This window comes from Patagioenas fasciata, chromosome 13 (genome assembly GCF_037038585.1).
Source record: "Patagioenas fasciata isolate bPatFas1 chromosome 13, bPatFas1.hap1, whole genome shotgun sequence".
Taxonomy (NCBI): Eukaryota; Metazoa; Chordata; class Aves; order Columbiformes; family Columbidae; genus Patagioenas; species Patagioenas fasciata.
Window position 1 is genome coordinate 3,890,111 of NC_092532.1, and position 20,165 is coordinate 3,910,275.

General features: G+C 42.6%; 1 protein-coding gene across 1 annotated transcript in view; it reads right to left on the bottom strand.

Annotated features, from left to right (window-relative positions):
• Positions 1 to 20,165, bottom strand: part of ITFG1 (integrin alpha FG-GAP repeat containing 1) — an 89,093-nt gene that overhangs the window by 15,982 nt on the left and 52,946 nt on the right. The window contains exons 11-14 of the mRNA XM_065848293.2: positions 13,362 to 13,512; positions 13,060 to 13,168; positions 9,532 to 9,575; positions 7,981 to 8,059 (exon numbers count right to left, since the gene is read on the bottom strand). Of these exons, the coding sequence (XP_065704365.1) occupies positions 7,981 to 8,059; positions 9,532 to 9,575; positions 13,060 to 13,168; positions 13,362 to 13,512 (383 nt within the window). The remainder of the gene's footprint in view (positions 1 to 7,980; positions 8,060 to 9,531; positions 9,576 to 13,059; positions 13,169 to 13,361; positions 13,513 to 20,165) is intronic.

The window sequence follows — 20,165 nt, forward strand, 5'->3', positions numbered from 1 at the left end:
CACTCAGCTTGGTGTGATCCGTGAACCTGCTGAGGGTGCACTCGATCCCACTGTCTATGTTGTTGATGAAGACGTTAAACAGCGCTGGTCCCAGTACAGACCCCTGAGGGACACCACTTGTCACTGGTGTCCATCCAGACACGGAGCCATTGACCACCAATCTTTGGGTGTGACCATCCAGCCAGTTCCTCCTCCACCGAACAGCCCACCCATCAAATCCATATCTCTCCATTTCAGAGAGAAGGATGTTGTGGGGACCATGTCAAAGGCTTTACAGAACTCCAGATGACATTCATAGCCCTTCCTTCGTCCACTGGGGTAGTTACTCCATTGTAGAAGGCCACGAGGATGGTCAGGCAGGACTTAACCTTGGTGAAGCCGTGCTGGTTGTCTTGAATCATATCCCTGTCCTGCATGTACCCCAGCACAGTTTCTACAGGATCTATTCCATGATCTTCCCAGGCACAGGGTGAGGTTGACAGGTCAGTAGTTCCCGGGTTCCTCCTTTTTCCCCTTTTTAAAAATGGGTGTAATGTTTCCCTTTTTCCCATCACCAGGACTTCACCTGACTGCCAGGACTTCTCAGATACCATGGAGAGTGGCCAGGCAAGCGCATCAGTCAAACAAACAAACCAGTTCCCTCAGGACTCTGGGATGCAGCTCGTCAGGTCCCATGGACTGATGTGTGTTCAGGTTCCTCAAGTGGTCACAAACCTCATCTTCCTTCTATATAGTAGAATTTCACGTAGTGAATCCTGCAATGTCAAATGGCTATTGAAATTAAGCTTATTTTGCTTTTGTCTGGTACATATTGCAATGTTTATGTCCAAATTCTTTACCGTAATAGCTGCTAGACATTTGTCTTCTCCTCACAATCCAATTTAGCTAAACAGCGTGAGAACTCCATGCAACGACAGGGAAGAGTAAGCACATTGTGAAACACCTGACGGGCACAACTTCACAGTGTGTGAAAGGTCACTGTGCCTCGGAAGGCTGGAAACAAAGCCAAGCAACACCAAAGAGCTCCGCAGAGAGCCTTGCAAGGGTGATCAGTCCAAATGGCTCCACTCAGACAGACGCTTAAAGAAATCATGATTTGATCCATAGGGGCAATTCAATTAATCTATTCATATGATAATATTATGCCTTGATCTTTGAGTAAACCTGAAGCATTTATTGCTCTGCTGTTCCTGGCCCAAGGGATTAATATTTTTCGTAGATACAAACTGCAACTATTACCTGATTTAGTTTAAACTATATCGGCATATTTAAGAGAGAAAATTAAGAGAGACAATTAAGAGAGAAAGAGAGAAAATTAAGAGAGAAAATTAAGATGCCCATAGCATGGACTGAAACACAGAAGATATTCTTTCATTTCAAATGGAAGTGAGAACCTGAAACAGAACATCAACCCAAAGCTCCAGCCAGGGTGGGCCTAGCTTGCTGGGCTCAGCTCGTACATATGAGACATAATACATCAAGAAAAGAGAGCACAAGAAGGGGTCGGATGTCACACAGGAGAGGGAGAAAGCAAGCAGGGAGACAGAACAACGGAGTTGTGGTGAAAGGGGAGGGGGTATCAGAAGGAAAAGCCGGGTAAAAAGCTGCTGATAGCTCCAGGCAGCCCGATGGTCCCAGGGCAGCCTCGCTGGGACAGCCCAGCATTGACCGCGGAACGTCGCAAGGACAGGTATGAAACGCCTGTCTGGTGCTGGGGCTACAGCATGAAACTGTTCTTGCGCAGTTTCTGAAAACGTTTCAGTAAATGAACAACCACTCCATATTAAATTTAAAGTATCTGATCTTATTCTTGTTCGGGGTCCACAAGGACATTAGTTCTACGAAAATCAGTTTGTCTTGTTGGTAATAAATGAAACCAAGCACAGCAAGCAGATAGCTTCTCAAGAAAACACAGACGATCGCTACTGGGACCCGCTCCAGCTTGCAAAAATGACACGTGTGCATTTCAGCCCCGGTCCCAACCGTTCACAAGCAGAGCCCGCGGCTGTCGCTGCAGCAGCCTGACTGGCACCGGTCACTGCGCACACTTCTATTCAAAACTCAGAAGATTTAGTAAGGTAAGAGAGCTCAACAGTTTGCATTTGGTCAGTTTTACCAAACCCATGTATCCTCCCCCTCCTTGTCCCAGTTCACTCTGTGCTCGGCTCTAGATATTCTACTCAATGCTATGCTTCGCTGCTTATAGGATTCAGCCGAAAAACACCATGTCACAATGACAGATGCCAATAAAAGCCTGGAAATGCAGATGTGGAGCTGAAAATCCACACTGACACTTAACTGGGGGGTGTCAAAAATAACAGCTCCAAAAGAAAGAGGGAATGGAGAATGCAGGTCGCAGGGAACGGATCAGAAAGCAGGACTGAAACTGGAATGTGCATTCTTCTCCCACATTTACCTGATCTGATCTCAAGCATAAAACTCCTGAAATATTCGAAGAAGCCGTTGCAATTGAGTTTCCTCTCTGAGAGAGCAGGTTTGTGGAGATGTTAACCACAGATGTAAGAGCCAGTACTTAGCAAATCTAATTCTCATTTTGGCACTTGCTGTTCCTTGTAGCTAATTTAACAGTATTTCTTGTTGTAAGATTACAAGTGAATTGAGCAGTGGGAAAGTAAAAGCATGGAATACGCACTCATTATTATTCTGCTATCTTTTAACAACATACTGGAATGTTAATGAGAGAGAATAATTCTAACAGTGTTTTAAAAAAAGCCCTCATAATTATGCAAATTTCCCATAGTTAAGGCTTAGCAGATCAAAGAACCTTTAAGGAATTAGATAAGGACAGCTATATGTGCCTTTTATTTTACTCTTCGCATGAATATTGCATACATGAAAGATCCCATAAATCAGAACTAAAGGCCCGCAGAATTAGGAAGATCAGAAGCGGAACGGTGGACATTTCGCTGAGTGCTTTCTGATCATCGGGGACTGCAGGGTTTGGGTTCAGTGTCCAGCCAGGAACTGCTCCCTGCTCAGGCCGGTGCCAAACACAACAAATCACACCAGCTGACTTGACAACTATTCTATTCTATTCTATTCTATTCTATTCTATTCTATTCTATTCTATTCTATTCTATTCTATTCTATTCTATTCTATTCTATTCTATTCTATTCTATTCTATTCTATTCTATTCCATTCCATTCCATTCCATTCCATTCCATTCCATTCCATTCCATTCCATTCCATCCTATCCTATCCTATCCTATCCTATCCTATCCTATCCTATCCTATCCTATCCTATCCTATCCTATCCTATTCCATTCCACTCCACTCTCCATTCCATTCCACTTCATTCCAATTTCATATAATTAACAGTGTCAGATATGGCTTGTTCCATGACACTGCATAAGGAATGCAAATAAAGTTGGTGAAAATTAATTTTAAAATAGCATATTGATGCCATACTTTTAAAAGCTTCACACGGAAAAGATGTTTTTTAAGTTTGTGTATGGCCCAAAAATGCCACTTGAGTTTGGTACTGCCCAAGTACACATATATAAAAGTGTTGCTTGATGTATTTCTCGATAGTCATACAGAATACGGTTCTGGCGTAACATTGTTTTTCAAGATAATCTGTACGCCAGTAATTGTAGTGAGAAGAACATTTACTGAATCTTACGAGTAGGACTTGCAAAAGAAGGAAGTTTAGCTAGCAACTTAATATAATAGCTTCAGAAAATGTGACTTTGAAAAGTTCTTGCAAGAATTACAGACTCACAGAAATCTATTAACATATTACAGTTGAGAAGCTGATCAAAGCCAGTATTATAAAATTCCCTGTAGCGATACTGCTGGGGTCATAAACGCACTTGGAATTCATTACTGTTATTTCATATTGCTAAAACAGAAAAGGAAATTCATCACCATAGGACTCCGTTAGGTTTTTATTATTGTAAATATGGTGGCAGTGAAGATGAATGATACTATAGCAGCATTAAATCATATTTCATAGCCGTTTCTTCGAGTAAATAGTGAAAGCATTGCATTTCTAAAAGGACTGCGTCACCCCTCCAACCAACCCAACTCACCAAACCTTAAAGATAAGGTTTAAGAAAAATGGATTTGTTTTTGTTCTAGGAAGAGAGAATCAGAAAAAATAAATTAAGAAATTGATAAATCAAATCGATCGAAATTTTAAGCCAGCTTTATTCCCCATGGCTATAGGGAATTCATGCATTCTTCCGTGACACAGGGGTCTAGAGCTGGAAGAACATCTTTATTTCACCACTGAGTTATTTCATAAGCTTGCTTAAGTAGCAAGTGCCAAAGGGTCAAACTTACATCAACCAAACCCATCTAAACTTGTATTTCCTCAAAGTGGGGTTTAGGATCAGTTTGTCCTGCCGTGAATTAACCTTTTCATAGGTATTCTGCACTTGAGATGCCACAAATCCATTCTATTGTCATCTTCTGATTAAAATTATGTCCATTTATAAAAATCAAATTTATTTTAAAAATCAGCATGTAATATATCATCCACATATGCCAAGTTTCAGTCCTATACAGTTACTATTCATGATACCCCAAGAATCTAATCATACAGATTCTATGAGCTGTTAGACATGACTTTTAAGTGTATTGTGAGTTATCTTAAAAGATCAGATTTCTAATTCCAAGACTGTGTTAACTACAAGTAAGTAGCAAGCGCTAAAAACTTCTCTGACTACATGAACAATGAATCTAGATGAGTATAATTAGATCTAAGCAAAGGTTGTTTTGTAGGTATTTTTATTTATAGCCATTTTCTAGCACTTTCCTAAAGAAGAAGAACAAAGGTCAGCTTGATGGTTTTACTAATGTGTGCCTTTTGTGTTACTTGGGCAGAATTATTCCTCAGTACTCCTGGGTCTCTGAAAACCAGGCTATGTGCAGGTATCTATTCCCAAGTGCCATGGCCCGAGGAGCAGTTTCTCTATGTTCCCCCACATTTAGGACGCCTGCATCGAGTCCCAGGGAGCCTGAAGGAATAAATACACGACACTACTGGAAACCCACCATTTCTTCATTTAGATGCATATTCACCCCATGAACGCTCCCAACTGTTACAACTTCCAGTGGAGGCTGGAGAGAAATCTTGTATTAATACAATAGAGAACTGACGGTAATTTCCAGTAACTTGGCAGCAGCTCGCGAGAAGCGGCTTCATGGACAGGTCCCTGTTCCAGGGATCAGCTGCAAGTGGTTTAGATAATGGCACGAGATGAGTGAACCCCAATCTTTTTACTAATACACAGATTTGTGAAAGTGAAAGAGATTTCATTCTTTACTAAGACAGGAAGTACACTCCAAACTGCTTATACTTGTGTTGTTTTGAAAAGCAAGTACTCATATCTCTTTTAAAAAAGGAATTGGTACAACCAAATCACTTGTGTTTAACAGTACAGGTCTCACTGGTACCCTCAGAAACACAACATGGAACCAAAGGAGGGAAAAGGCAGGATCCTCAAAAAGAGATGACTGACTGCATGGGGCACAGAACCAGAGCAGACAACTGCTGAGGAAAGTCTGTTTCTTGTGTGGAATTGTGTCTTCTGCTCAACTGCTGATTTTTACAGAACTGCTGGAGGTGATTTGAGGCACGTGTGCTCCTGTTGAAATTGGCTTACGTGAGCTCAAAAAGTCCTTTTGGGAATAATCCCAAAGATGGCAAAGTTTCCCCTCCACAGGAATCCAGGCTTTTGCTGGAAAAGCAGAAAGATCTTTGGTAGGCCTTTACCAGGGTTTTCACCTAGGGACGGGCTGTACCACAACCTGGCTCTGGCAGAGCTTGCAAGCCTCATTTGGTAATTAGCGTTAATGAGATGTGGCAGTCGTTACCCCGGCGCCCAGCTCAGACAGTCTGACAGAGCACAGCACAACTAAACCTTCCTGAACTCATCGCGGGGTTTTAAGTGTTTCTAACTAAATACATAAGCTCTCAACAGGAGCCAACAGCGTGCCCAGGTGGCCAACAAGGCCAGTGGGATCCTGTCCTGTACCCAAACCAGCGTGGTCAGCAGGACAAGGGCAGTGATCCTTCCCCTGAGCTCTGCACTGGGGAGGCCACACCTGGAGTGTTGTGTTCAGTTCTGGGCCCTCAGGTCAGGACAGAGATTGAAGTGCTGGAGCGGGTCCAGAGAAGAGCAACAAGACTGGGGAAGGGACTTGAACACAAGCCCTATGGGGAGAGGCTGAGGGAGCTGGGCTTGTTCAGTCTGGAGCAGAGGAGGCTTAGAGCTGAGCTCAGCACTCTCTAGAACGACCTGAAGGGCAGTTCTAGCCAGGGGGGATTGGGCTCTTCTCCCAGGCACTCAGCAATAGGACAAGGGGGCAGGGGCTTCAACTCTGCCAGGGGAAATTGAGGCTGGAGATGAGAAAGCAATTCTGTGCAGAGAGAGTGGTCAGCATTGGAATGGCTGCCCAGGGAGTGCTGGACTCACCGGCCCTGGAGGTTTGTAAACTGAGATTGGCCATGGCACTTAGTGCCATGATCTGGTCAATGGACTGGAGTTGGACCAAGGGTTGGACTGGATGATCTCTGAGGGCTTTTCCAACCCAGTCCATGCTGTGATTCTGTGATTTTAAAATGTAGCTTATGAAGAAAACCTTCAGAGTGATGAAGCTGAGTGTACAACTGGCAGGACGATTAGTTGGTTAAAAAGAATTTGTGCAACGATTACGAAAAATACTCTGCGCTTTCATGTTAGTATTAATGATGAGCTTGATTAAAATGTAGGCTAATACTTCCAAGCTTTCAAACCCATATTTAAGCATGTATGAACACAGAAGTGGGTGTGTTTTTGCAGCTTGCTGGTTTGTTTTTCGGAACAGCTTCTTTCATTTTTTCTAGGGTGGAATTAACAGTCCTGAGCACAGTATTCAAGGTGAAAGCATGTTACAGTTTTAGGACCATAGCATGTCAGCATTTTTCCCCCTAAACTACTGCTATTATTTAAATTAATGTTCTACGGGGCACAGTTTTCCCTGTGAATTACAGAAAACTTTTTAAAAACACATGAGTTTAATTTGAAGTAAGACTTGAGTGACAGATACAGACAGTTGTCCCCACTGGGAAGGGGTCAGAATGGCACAAGGCACAGCCGCGCACACTCCGCTCGTGTGCTGGCTTGAGAGTCTGCCAGTTTCTTCCCTGAGTCCATTCTGAGATGTGCTCATAAGGTTAACATTCCTAAATTAGACTAATAGACCACTCAGTACAGGCACCTGTGTTTTCTAGGAGCCCTGAGTATGTACCTGGGAAGGCAGCATAAAGCCCAGGACATCAGGCAAGGACCTACTTTGTCTGTGGACTCATGTGAACCGTGGCATCTGCACCATCTCACGCAATAAGCCTCTCATTAAGCTATGAGCTGCATGAAGCGTTGCATCTTTCCCTTCGTTTTGACCCTGTTACCTAATGACTCTTCGACACCTGCAGTTCCTGTACCACGTGAAAGGACACAGCCGTGCCCTCCGTCTTCCTCACGCTGCTCCCCATGTTACCGACGCCCGTTCACCTGCCAGGTGTGCCGAACAACTCCACAAAAATGCACCCTGTGTCTGCTGAACATTATGTTGATCCTTTGCCATGCAGCTACAAGGTTCTATTTAGGCCACTGTTCCTTCTTAACCCATAATTGCTAAGAACTGGTAGAAAAGGTAAACCATTAAAGCTTACACTATTTCACAAACCGATGATATTGTACCCAACGATTTTTCAGATTTGGCAAGATAAAGCCAGCTGTTCAAACACCATTTGCATGGGAGAGAAGGCAAAAAAGACACGGTTGCAATGTTTGTAATAAATACACAATCTGTACAGAAAGAAGAGAAAGTTTGGGGGGTTTACCCTTGTGAACTGAAGCCACTACTGAAAACCCGTCGCATTTCACACTCTGGGCTCCTTCCCAACTCCTGAGTTTGCTGAGAAGCACAGAGACCGTGCCACGCATGTTCTCGCCATCAGCTTCTCTTACCTGACCCGTTTTTCAGGTATCCATTTGCATCTACGGTCGTGTACATGATGTAAGGACCCGGCTGATTGACACCAAAAGGCTACAAAGGGGAAGAAAAACCAACAGAAAGCAGGGAAAATGTCAGGAGTAGACAAAGCTGTAATAATAAAACAGTACATCAAAGAAAAAAATTTCCCTGCTAATTATTTCCTATTGACATGGATAATTTTTAAATCTCGTAACTGTTTTGGTCATGGCATTATGTGGAAATCGATTTTCAAAAGAAGGCTAATTTGTTGTCCACGTAATGTTCAGTTTCTCATGAAGAGAGCAACACTGTTCAGCCCTCTGGCAAAAGGTTTCATGTCTCCTTGGAACTTACAGGTTAAATAAAAAACCCCTAAGCATCCAAAGAAGTAACTGCGTGTTCGGAAAAACAGCCTGAGAGAATGCGCTGTCTTGATTGAAAAATGCTACACAAATGGAGAATGTTGTTATCATTATTTAGCAGCATTTTATTTAACTCATGAAAGTGGCTGAATAGTTACTTCTTGAGTACCAATATATGTTTCAAGCAAATCCTCTTGAGGGAGAAAATGGGGGGAAAAAGAAATAAAGTAATAAATCAAAGGGAGCTGTGGATCATGGAGTGATGATTTGTAACAAATTCACCTAAGAAGTGGGGAGAAGAAACAATTATCTGCTGTGGTAGGGACGAAATGGGGGGGAACAACTGTAAAAATATATTTTAAAGAAATGAAATGTGTTGGGTTTTTTTTAAGTGCTGAATTCAAGCTGACACCAAGATATCCAACCCAGGAAAGATTTCTCAAATGAGTGACAGAAATAGTATTAAAAGAAGAGGGGATGACATAAGTTCTAAAGCATAAGAAAAAGTGATTATGATGAGAGATGGGATCAAAACCTGAACAATAATTGTTTGGAATGAAGAGTAAGGAGACAGCAAAAGTGAAGTTAATAAAGATCTATGACAGAAGACTAAATAAGGGGAAAAACTGCTGGGATTTTTGTTTGTTTTGGGGTTTTTTATGCCAAGTAGCTGTATTCTGGCATAACGTATTTTATGTTATTTTCTGACAGAGAATTTCTTTTACAGAGGAGGCAATAGCATTTCTATGATCTTGAGAATGACATTTTCATTAACATCTGTTGTGAAGATTTGCTTTTTAAACCCTTTCTTTAGTTCTGTAATTAAGCTAATACTATTGTCAAACCCCCTTATTATTTTATATTGGAAATTAAACCCTATGTCTTCAAACAGGCTTGAAGACAAAGTCTGTCCCATTTGAAGCAGGTTTTGCATTTCCAACTCCAAATGACGTTTCCCGGCTTTGCTCCTCCGAGTTCCCCCTGGGAACGCCGCTCAACATTTGCTCACTGAAGTTTGGTGGGTGAGTTGCAGGGTCTCTGGAGCCGATTAAAATAACACTTGGCCAGTCACGATTTGGATTACACGTTCTCCCAGTAAGTCTCTCACTATGTGGAGAGCTTTTGCTATAATTAGACCTCAACTTATTTGAAGTTAAATAGTAAAGTTGTAGTTATACTTACAGTGACTTTGCGAGGGCAGTCGTTAGAGCAGAGGCCACTGAGAACTGCAAAAGCAAAATGTGAGTTGATGTGAATAACATCCGACAAGTTCCACCTCTGAGATCTCTGCTAGTTAAAGTGCCAGGTACCCATTACAACACATAAACACAATACATCTCTTCTCTAGGACTTATACCAATGTATATTGGTATTATACCCTTCCTGCTGTGTTTGAAGTACACTTCTTTGCAGAAATTATCATTATCATTCCCCGTTGGATAACCAGCTTCAAAAGAGTTCCCACTTTAAAAATCCAAATTAAAACAGTTTTTAAATAGTGGACTGTACATTACGTTAATAATTCTTCACTACTAAGCATTTGAAAATATTGGCAGAGGTGCAGCTGTACTGTTTTAACTGACAAAACATGGAGTTTCAGGTCAAAACGTTGGGGGACAGGGCAATACGAAAAGGTGCACGTAAGATGTTCATAGCGTAAGAGTCTGATTGGGAATCATCCCCTGTGCAGTCAGAAACGCGCTGTTCCAGCGGAGGAACATTTCTAATGTTTTGTGTGCAAATATTAACAGCTGCCGTGATTCCCAAGATATCATTCTTTGCTTGCTATTTAATAATGTCGAAATTTCCAAATACAGAAAAATCTCTTATTTTTATGCAATTTAAAAAAAATCAGATACACATATATATCTGGACATGTACGATAAAGGCGTGGCAAAGCAGAATGTGAAGACTGTGTATCCACACACAGACTTTTCCAGCTGCAAGCTTACTGTACATGTCACACCCAGGTGTGCAAGCGAGTGGAACCAACTCTTCCCTGTTGATGCAGAACAGTGTGCGGAGATTTGCTGTTCTGGTTCCGCGCTGGAACAAACAATTGGACCAAGCACGCTTGACATCGGTTGTAACAAGCAGAACTGTTCACATTGTCCATATGCCAAACAAGGGAACACAGCGCATCTGTTCATACCCTCACGCGCACAGAGAGGGTTTTGATAGCAATACCCTCCCCTGTGTCACAGGAAAAATATTTTTAGGCCACTCATTAATTCCCATTTCCTGCAGTTTCTATGCAAAAATACTCACACCACAAAAGGGTGCTAAAAAAAAGGCTTGCTCTAATTTTTAAGCCAGATTTACACAGAGTGAATCAAAAAGGATGCTGCAAGTTACTCCTTTCTCTATTAAAATTTCACGCAATTCCAATTGTAACATGGCTTTGGGAAAGTGTAAGGTTTTTCCAGAGGATTTTCAGTGTGCTTGTGTGAATTACGCTACCCGTGTACAGCATTATTTAAAAGAAGGCTGCCACTGACGTGACAAATCATTACAGGGTGTTGTGATGAGAACAGAGCTCAGGTTAACGAGCAAGAAACGAGTGCATCCACCTCCAGCAGTACCTGCTGTTTATCTCACGTGTGCTTTAGAGGATCGGATGATTTAAATAACATGAAGGCAAGTACCATTTTTGAAGGTGAACCTCTAGTTGTTCCTGTTTAGCTTTGTCTTCATAATACAGCCTCATTACTCACACATTCTCCCAAATCTCAAAGCTGACAGACAAGCGATGAGCTCAGAGCTCAGAGCTCAGCAGCCTGGAAGCGCACGGTGGGGTGTGCAATCTGAAAACTGCATTTCTCTCCATTGCAAATACCAGAATTTAACTCCAGCCTTTCAAAGCAAGGCTCTACCTAACCCCGCACCCTTGCCATGCTCATCGTCACTCTGCGCTCGTATGGGAAGATCTGCTTTTTGCCCCGTGGTGCCTTCACCAAACTGACTCACACGTGGCAGTAAAGTGGCTCTCAGAACAGATCACGCACCGTGCTGGTCCTCACTGAAATGGAGCCAGCCCGTTTTGCAGGAGACTCAGCATCATTTCCAGATGATACAGTAAAGAACTCCAGTAAAGCAGGCTCGATGTGACAGGGCGACAGCAAAAGAGACGGAAGTCTCTTCTGGAGAGAAAAGATTGCACCCACCTCCGGCCCAGGTGGAGATAAGTGCATGTGGCTATTGGTCCTTGCCTGGGTTTCTGAGAACAGGCAAGAGAAGAGGGCAAACACAGCATGTTCCTTCAAATCAATAGTGCTGTGATTTCTTCTGGTTCCTTTCTCTCTCGCTATGACATATATATTTATATGTGCAAGCACAACTGTATTTTCCTCAAGTTCGTGATTTATGAGCTAATCTTCCTCCAAATTTTAAATAGCCTCACACATTAAAACATAATCTAAGTTGAGGGACAGATATGTGTAGGTCTAGTGTCATTTTTCACAGAATCCCAGAGTGTCAGGGGTTGAAGGGCCCTGGAAAGCTCATCCAGTGCAATCCCCCCATGGAGCAGGAACACCCAGCTGAGGTTCCACAGGAAGGGGTCCAGGCGGGTTTGAATGTCTGCAGAGAAGGAGACTCCACAGCCTCCCTGGGCAGCCTGGGCCAGGCTCTGACACCCTCACCCCCAACAAGTTTCTTCTCCTCTTTCAGTGGAACCTCCTGTGTTCCAGTTTGCACCCATTGCCCCTTGTCCTGTCACTGGTTGTCACCCAGAAGAGCCTGGCTCCATCCTCCTGACACTCCCCTTTATATATCTTTATATAACATTAATGAGGTCACCCCTCATAACCACATTATGCTATGTAAAGTGTTGTACAGAAGATTCACAGAAGGGGCCTCTTACGTTCTGCCAGTCCAACCTGTCACCTCAAAAACAATTAAATACACTTCATAATTTCTTCACCTAGTTGTCAGGACCTCTAATGCTGGTAACTCTGCAGCTTCTCCAGGAATTCGTGTTAGTACTTCACAAACTCTCCTTTAGGAAACTATTCTTCCTATTTACTCTTCGTAGTTTGTTACGTCATTTGTATCCTGCACGGACACACAGAACACGATTCCCCAACTGTGACACATCCTCCCAGACTGGAGACACGGATCTGCCTTACTTTTCTTTTTTGGCTGAATAACTTGGTTCCATGAGCTCCTTCCCTGCAGATCATATTTTAGGCACTCGATAATTGTTGTTTTTTCCTTCAGAAGCCAGCTGAGAAATGAGGTTTTAGAGACCCAGTATCTGTCTTTAGAGTTTTGTTAGGATGCAGAAGAACAGCTCCAGGATGAAAGATTTAGCCTGCCTCTAGTTAATGAGTGAAACAGGACACACATTCTCGTAGAAAAAGCCAAACAACACACTCAAGGGATGATGAACACTTATTTAAAGGTCACTGTGGTCAACACAGGTACTAAAAGCAGCTAGAGTGTTGAAAACAGTGGGCAGAATTACGTTTTCATAAGTACACTAAAATAAAACCAAGAAAACCCCCTTTGAAATGAAACAGAACCGACTCATCCATGTTCGGATTCTGCAATAAGAGATCTCTGCAATCCGTAATATTTTTCCATCTGTGTTTTTTCTTTTCTAGAATGATCATACACAGAGCATCACCATATCCTTATCATACACAGAGCCTCAAACATTCACATTCCTCTCAAGGTCCCATTTGACTTGACTGTACGGTGATAACTTACCAATAACTTTAACAAAATAGGCGTCTGCTTCAAAGTTATTTTTTAACGTATGGATAGCAAAGTCCTTGTTGGAGTAGCCTTTGCTTAGCACAATGATATCCAGGATTCCCTAGAGGAAAAATAAGTTGAGGTTAGAATGCTGTTTTACTCTACATAACATCTACATTTAGCAAACAACCTCCCGTAGAGATATAAAGGGAAACAATGAGTGTGTGCAGCAAAGTTTACACGTTCACTACTCATCTTCCCAATCATGTAAATCGCTGGTGATGGAGGGCAGCGCAGGAGGCAGCGCAACTCACGTCCTCGTAGATGTCGAAGAAGGCGGCCACCACCGCCTCCTTGATCTGATTCAGATCCGACAGCTCCCAAAACACTTTGAACATGCGACGGACGCTCCTGCAGCTCACGTTATTGCACGGGACATTTTCCAGTAAAAACGCTTGCTGGTTGCTGTAAAACACAATACGGAACAACCGATGCGCTGTAAAAGGGCTAAATAATAGACATGGCAAAAACCTTGTAATTAAATAATTAATAATAATAAATTAGGTAATAATAAGTAATTAAAAACTGCTGAAGTATAGTAAAAAGGAAGGCAGAAGCCACTGGATACTTTAAAATCCATAAGCATTTATGTAAAGTTTACAGATAGAATTATAACCATGCCTGACTTAAAGCAATGAATACACTAAATAAACGGGTCCGAATCAGCAGGAATCATTTCATTAACCATCCACTCAAAAGACTGAGCGTATTCTTACTTCATTCTGAAACAAGGACAAGTGCACTTACCTGCCATTTTCCCTAATCCCTTCACCTTAAATGCTACTCCAAAATCATCACTGCTTTTTCATTATTTTATTACAATCTTTTCCCACCTCAGCTCCATTAATAAATATTCTTAAACATTGCATGACGTTTTCAAGAAAAGACTGGACCAAATCTCTACTCCTTTCCTTGGTAGTGTGCATTTAATGGCTTTCAAAACCTCACAAACTGGACAAACAACAGCAGAACTCCAACTGCACTGTGAGGACAGAAGAAGATATAAAGCAGCGTTGAGCCGGGAAACACCACTTTGCTGCACCTTCTCAATCAACAAACCCCAAGAGAGGCGACAGGAATATAAAACCAATGGCAGACCCCACAGAGACGCTGCAGATTGGAAAGAGCGCTGGAGAGGGGTTGTAGAGGAACAAATCAATGCATTGAGAAGCGCAGCATCCCTTGTAGCAGAGCGGCAGATTCCTTTTCGTATTATGGATTTATCCCCACACGGCTCCTTTGGAAACACAAGTATCAGCTTGCTTAGCCACATAACAACTCAAAGACATGACAAATCAATGTTAAGCAACAGCAAACGTTCACTCTGCCTACGAGGACACACACACAGATTCACTGCTCTGAGTCGCACGAAGTCGAAAGCTGATTCTTTCGTTTCATTTTTTAAAAGGCCAGTCTGCTTGCTGACCACAAAAACCAGAATTTGCAGAGTCACAAACAAAATAATGAAATTCTAAAGCTAATGCAAACGATTACTGTGGGTGAGAAAGACAGGATAAACCAAGGTTTAAGCGTGAGTGCAATGTTAAACATCTTTTTAGTGGTTTATTTAAGTGGAATTTACAGCAATGCATCACTTTGCTGGAAGTACAGAGTTTTCCCCGTTTCCAAGCTACCTATTATTAGATTTATAATGGAAGCTGAGCCTTATTTCCTGTCACTTTCCAAGGCAATTCCTTGCCATTTATTTTATTGATGTTTTCGAGTCATTTTGACTTCTATACCAGCATTGAATTCCTCTTATTTTCTCTAAAAGCATCTTTGAAAAGCGTGATGAGAAGAGTTGATGACTTATTAGATATGTAGCTTCTAAACAATTATCACTCTGGTGTCTTCTACACCACCTTGCTTTGTCCTTCCTAAAAACCGGACAGTATTTATAGTAAAGAACTAAACCACACACTCATGTTTAACTCCAAAATCGTTCTATTTGATTCTTAACTTTCCTCACATTTCTGGCCAAAATTTTGAACTATATATCCCACCATTAGTATTTGAACAGCATTAGCCAACTAAAATAGACTCCTAATATCAGTAGTTTCTGCTGAAAATATTAATTTCTGATACATTTACTCATGTGTAAATAGCTCCTCCTTTTTGACTGAAACTGAGAGAACGTGTATTTTGAGCCCGTTATCTCTTGATAATATCCCAGATAAGGATTTTATGGTGCACACGTAGGCATTACCTACAACACCCAGAAACAATCTCCAACCAGCTGCCTCTCCAAAGCGAACGAATGCACTCCCACAGCAGCTTCTGGAGAGAGGAAAAACCAAAAAGCGCTCATGACTGGGGGTCAGTCTTCAGGTTTGCTCCCCCCTAAAAAGGCAGCAGTACCCTGATGTATTTGCAGGTACCTGAACAGCCTGAGCGCCTGGGGCTGCCATCTGTTCTCAGGTGAGCGCGGCTCCCGGCTCCACATGTTACAACTCATTGTCTTCGTGCACAAACTTCACTTGTGCGCAGTCAAGCGGTTCCCACTTGACTCAATACAAGATAACAAATAAACACAGCAATAGAACACTGATAAATAATTTTATGTTTTGATTGTGTAATAACGAACACTAATGAGATCTATACCTAGAGTGTCTCAGCAATTGTCAGCCAAGTGATGCTCTTCTGGACCCCCCCAGTCCCCGTGGCTCCCAGGACTGGGCTGGCTGGGGGTCCTGCTGCAGGGACAGGGACAGTCGCAGTGGGAAGGAAACTGGGCTTTTGCTGCCTCCTCAGCTGCTCAGGTTGTTCTCAGAACCCTGACGCCTGGATCTGGCCTCTGAGCTGCCAGTCAGGTCTGACATTCTTCAGGGTGTTCATGCACAAGCATCTCCAGAGTCAAAGTACCTGCCTACACCTTTCACGTGTGCAACATACTACAACTACCAAGAGCAACTTTATCACCTTCCCATTATTTTAAACCAAATTTGAAGATTTACACCATCAGAAAAACTTCTCCCTCTAACAATGAAATTCATCAGCATCCTTAAAATGATAAAACAATGTCCCGGAAAGCCGATGGAAAAAACTAAAGATGGACAGTGCTCCAATGGTAAAAGCTTTCAGTCCATGCTGAAGTGCTACACAATTCAGCTTAAATCCTGAGAAGAGGTAGAGCAAAGAACTCCCAGCTAAGAAGAGCGCATCACCCCTACTCACAGCCCTTTTACCACTGAGTGTACACACAATGTGTGCCCAGCGGCAGCCGAACCCCGTCCTGCCTTCAGCCCAAAGGCTCCTGAGTGATGTTCCATAAAGCACGGCTGGCTGGGACCTTCTGCCCAAAGTCACCTCTGCAACACAGCTGGATTTCATGAGGCTGAAGACCTACGAGCAAGGCTTAACATCAAAGAAAGACTGAAGACTTAACTCAGTTTTATTTTAACGTATTTATTTGCAATTAGAATTAAATATTTACGGAATGATTTGATACGTCTCTCAGTCTGTCGGTTTTAGGCTTGTCCATTACAGTTCCACAGGGGACACCTAAATGACTAATATCTTATTCTAGACATTCAGAATAATTGAATGCACCTCTTTGTTGTTGTCGTTTGTTTGCTCAATTACAAGGTGCTCATCAATCCCACATTTCAAAGAACTCCTCTATCCAATCTTAGTTCTGACAAGTAGCAATAATTTAGGAAGAGATAATTTGGTCAAATAAGAGTCCTTTCAAGTATACCCTATAAAAGATTAATATTTATAAATTAATTTACAACTGAGCACAAATACCTGGAGAACTTTGTAGAAGTGTATTATACTCAAAGTTCATTCAACTGTCCATATGAAGTTGCTTGTTATCTCCAAGTTTCAGTCTTTGCTGTTATTTATCATCAATGTCAGAGTAAGATATACTGTATTTCCAGTTTTACCATTATCAGTGACAAACATTTCCTTTAAATAAAAGCATAATTGAAAAAAAAAAAGCTTCCTTAGATTCCATTTTTGCATTAAAAATGCCACTTATTAGCAGCTAATTTCAAAAGAAGTGGTTAAACAAAATTTGTTTCCTGTAGTTAGGTGGGAGACAGATGGGTGTTTATAAACACTTCCCATGTTACCAGAGGCAGTTTAAAACCAGCATGTGAAAAAATGAATACATTTAGATAAGATGGGAAGTAGAGATGAACCAACGCATAACTGCTGATAAAATTCCTTTACCTATTATTATTATTATTCTATATATGCAGACAATTTCAAACAGAGTCATAACTAGAAGGAAGAAAAATTCATGTATGTATCTAGACTAAAGAAAAACCTGTGGACTGGAATTCTAATGCGCAGGTTTTGACTCAAGTCAGAGGTAAAATAATTCCTGCTGGTCAGATCGATACGTACGAGTCGCCCGGGAACTGAGCACGTTCACCTGCCGAATTTATGGAGTCTCGGGGTTCAACCCCGCCACACTCACAACCACAGCAGAGAGGCCTTTCTGCTGTTGCTGGTAAGGAACGTCTCCGTGCTCTCAGAGCATTACACACTCTTATTTGAAATCAAAAGGCTATGCCAGGAGATGAAACCGTTCTGAGAATACTTGGAGCTATTAATCATCTTGTGAGTGACTCACCTAGCGGGCCAGCAAACCAAGGCGGTTCCTAACGAGCACGGCTTTATTGCAGTGCTTTGTAGGTGTTTTGTCTGAAAGGGTTTTCCTGAATTGTGATGAGAGCATATAACTGATTTTAATCATATTCTTCCGTTATCATGTATCAGTATATTTTCAGATGAATAAAATGGTTTCTGCCTCCTTTAATTTCTTGAAGTTACAGACAGCAACGAGAAGCCGGGCTTATCAGGCTATTGCACAGATTGAGGTCGAGAGTTTACACAAATGCTTTTATCATTTAATCACAGTAATCAATCACTGAAATTAGCTCTGTGGATGTGGCATGAAAGGCTTCAAAGAAAGAAATAAACAGCTTGATCCAGAAGTGTTTAAAATCAATTAAATAAGGTTTTCATTTTAATTTGCTCTAATTTAAGAGGAGCTTTTAATTTAATTCCCACACTGGTTTAATTCTCTCCAGTCTGTGACCCAGTTACGCATGTTCAAAGGAAGTATTTGCTTAAGTGTCTCAGAAAAAATGAAATAACATGACTTTGAAGGTGACATCTGATCATGAGTGCAAAAACTGTGACTGTCATTCCCATCCCAAAGCATGAAGAGCCTGTTTCCATTACTTTTATACAAATACTGGAAATAGACAGTGTTAATAAGCAATGTATTTCTTAATTCCTAGTTTACTCACTCTTCCTTTGCCAGACTTGCTCAGTTCTCTGAACTTCCCTTTTAACAACCTGTCAAATCACCTGCCCGTGCCTTCAGACCTTGTGCCTTCCTGTGCCACTCAGCTTTGAAATCAACTTCCAAATTAACTTTAAGATGCACCCAACTGAATAAACAAACCGCTTCAGAAACAAGGAGAATAAGGACAAAAGTGTACCACAGTAATTCGTTGCAATGAGACACTGGTAACTTCCAGGGCTTTAATAGGAGAAACTAGTCATACACTACTTAAATCTTTTACATAAAATTACATTGCCATCATAATATACCAGCCAGACGACAGAGGCTCCGAAGAGTTTTAAAAGACAACAACTTTAAATAAACCTCTGGACTCTGTAAATCTTCACAAAGCCTTTCTGAAGTGCCCGGCCAGCAGGACGCGCACCAGCAGACAGCAGTAGCACAGCCCAAAGCACAACGCTGGCCAAAAAAAGGCCAAGAACAACTCGATAGCTGAGATGTGACGGAGGAACAACCACCCAGCAGGGCCCTGGGCTGGGACTGCGCGCCCGCTCGGGGCAGGAACGATGGAATTAGTGTTCCCTGCCCCATCTCACCGCAGCAGCTGCTCTGGTGGGTACTGTAAGGCTGGGAGGTGCAGACGAGCTCAGCTGCTCACAGCCTTGTCACACAGGCTGAACACAAGCACGCAGCTCTGAACCTGGGGCGCTCTGAGGTGTGTGTCTATCTGGAGACAGAAATCTCGGTGGGTGACATGTTTAGGCAGTCACTAGAGGATCTGAATTGACTTTGTGGACTTCAGCATCTCAGTTCTGTCTGTATACTCTTCTGAGCTCCTCAGTTATTTTCCTTACGGAGCATTAATTCCAGCTATGAACCTGCACCCAAGCTCATCCAAAATACCATACAGAGGAAGATAATAAATACACCTGTCAGAGAGACTTATTTTGCCTTGTAATGCACTAGTGCAAGTATTTGTTCCAGAGCCCAGTAAGGAAGACGTTGTGACTCCATACGGTGTTGATTAAAACACCTTTCACAAGTGATGACATGAGGAAGACAAAGAGGACAGCACAGGTACGCAGCTGGCCTGACATCTCTTTAGAAGCTGGCAAAGCCAAGTTGTGCAGCGTCAGGCAGAGCTCCCAGGGCACAGCGTGATGTCCTGGCTGCAGTCAGGTTCTCTGACTTCACGGGCTCTAGAGCTCTTTTTGGTTTTTCTTAGAAGTAAACAATTCTATTCATCATTTTGACCGTCAAGCGAAAAGATGTTCACATGAAAACACGCTGCTTTGCTTCAAGGTAAAGGCAAGGACGTGCCAGTGGTATCATCGCTGGTGAAGCGGGCCCGGGTGGCTACATCACGCTGAGCTGGGCCTTACCCCACTAAGCTGGGCCTTATACTGCCAAGTTGGGCCTTCCTCCGCTGAGCTGGGCCTTATCCCACTGAGCTGGGCCTTACTCCACTGAGCTGGGTCTTTTTCCACTGAGCTGGGCTTTATCCCACTGAGCTGGGCCTTATCCTGCTGAGCTGGGCCTTCCCCTGCTGAGCTGGGCTTTATCCCACTGAGCTGGGCCTTATCCCACTGAGCTGGGCCTCATCCTGCTGAGCTAGGCTTTATCCCACTGAGCTGGGCCTTATCCTGCTGAGCTAGGCTTTATCCCACTGAGCTGGGCCTTATCCCACTGAGCTGGGCCTTATCCCACTGAACTGGGCCTTATCCCACTGAGTTGAGCCTACCCGCACTGAGCTGGGCTTTATCCCACTGAGCTGGGCCTTATGTCGCTGAGTTAG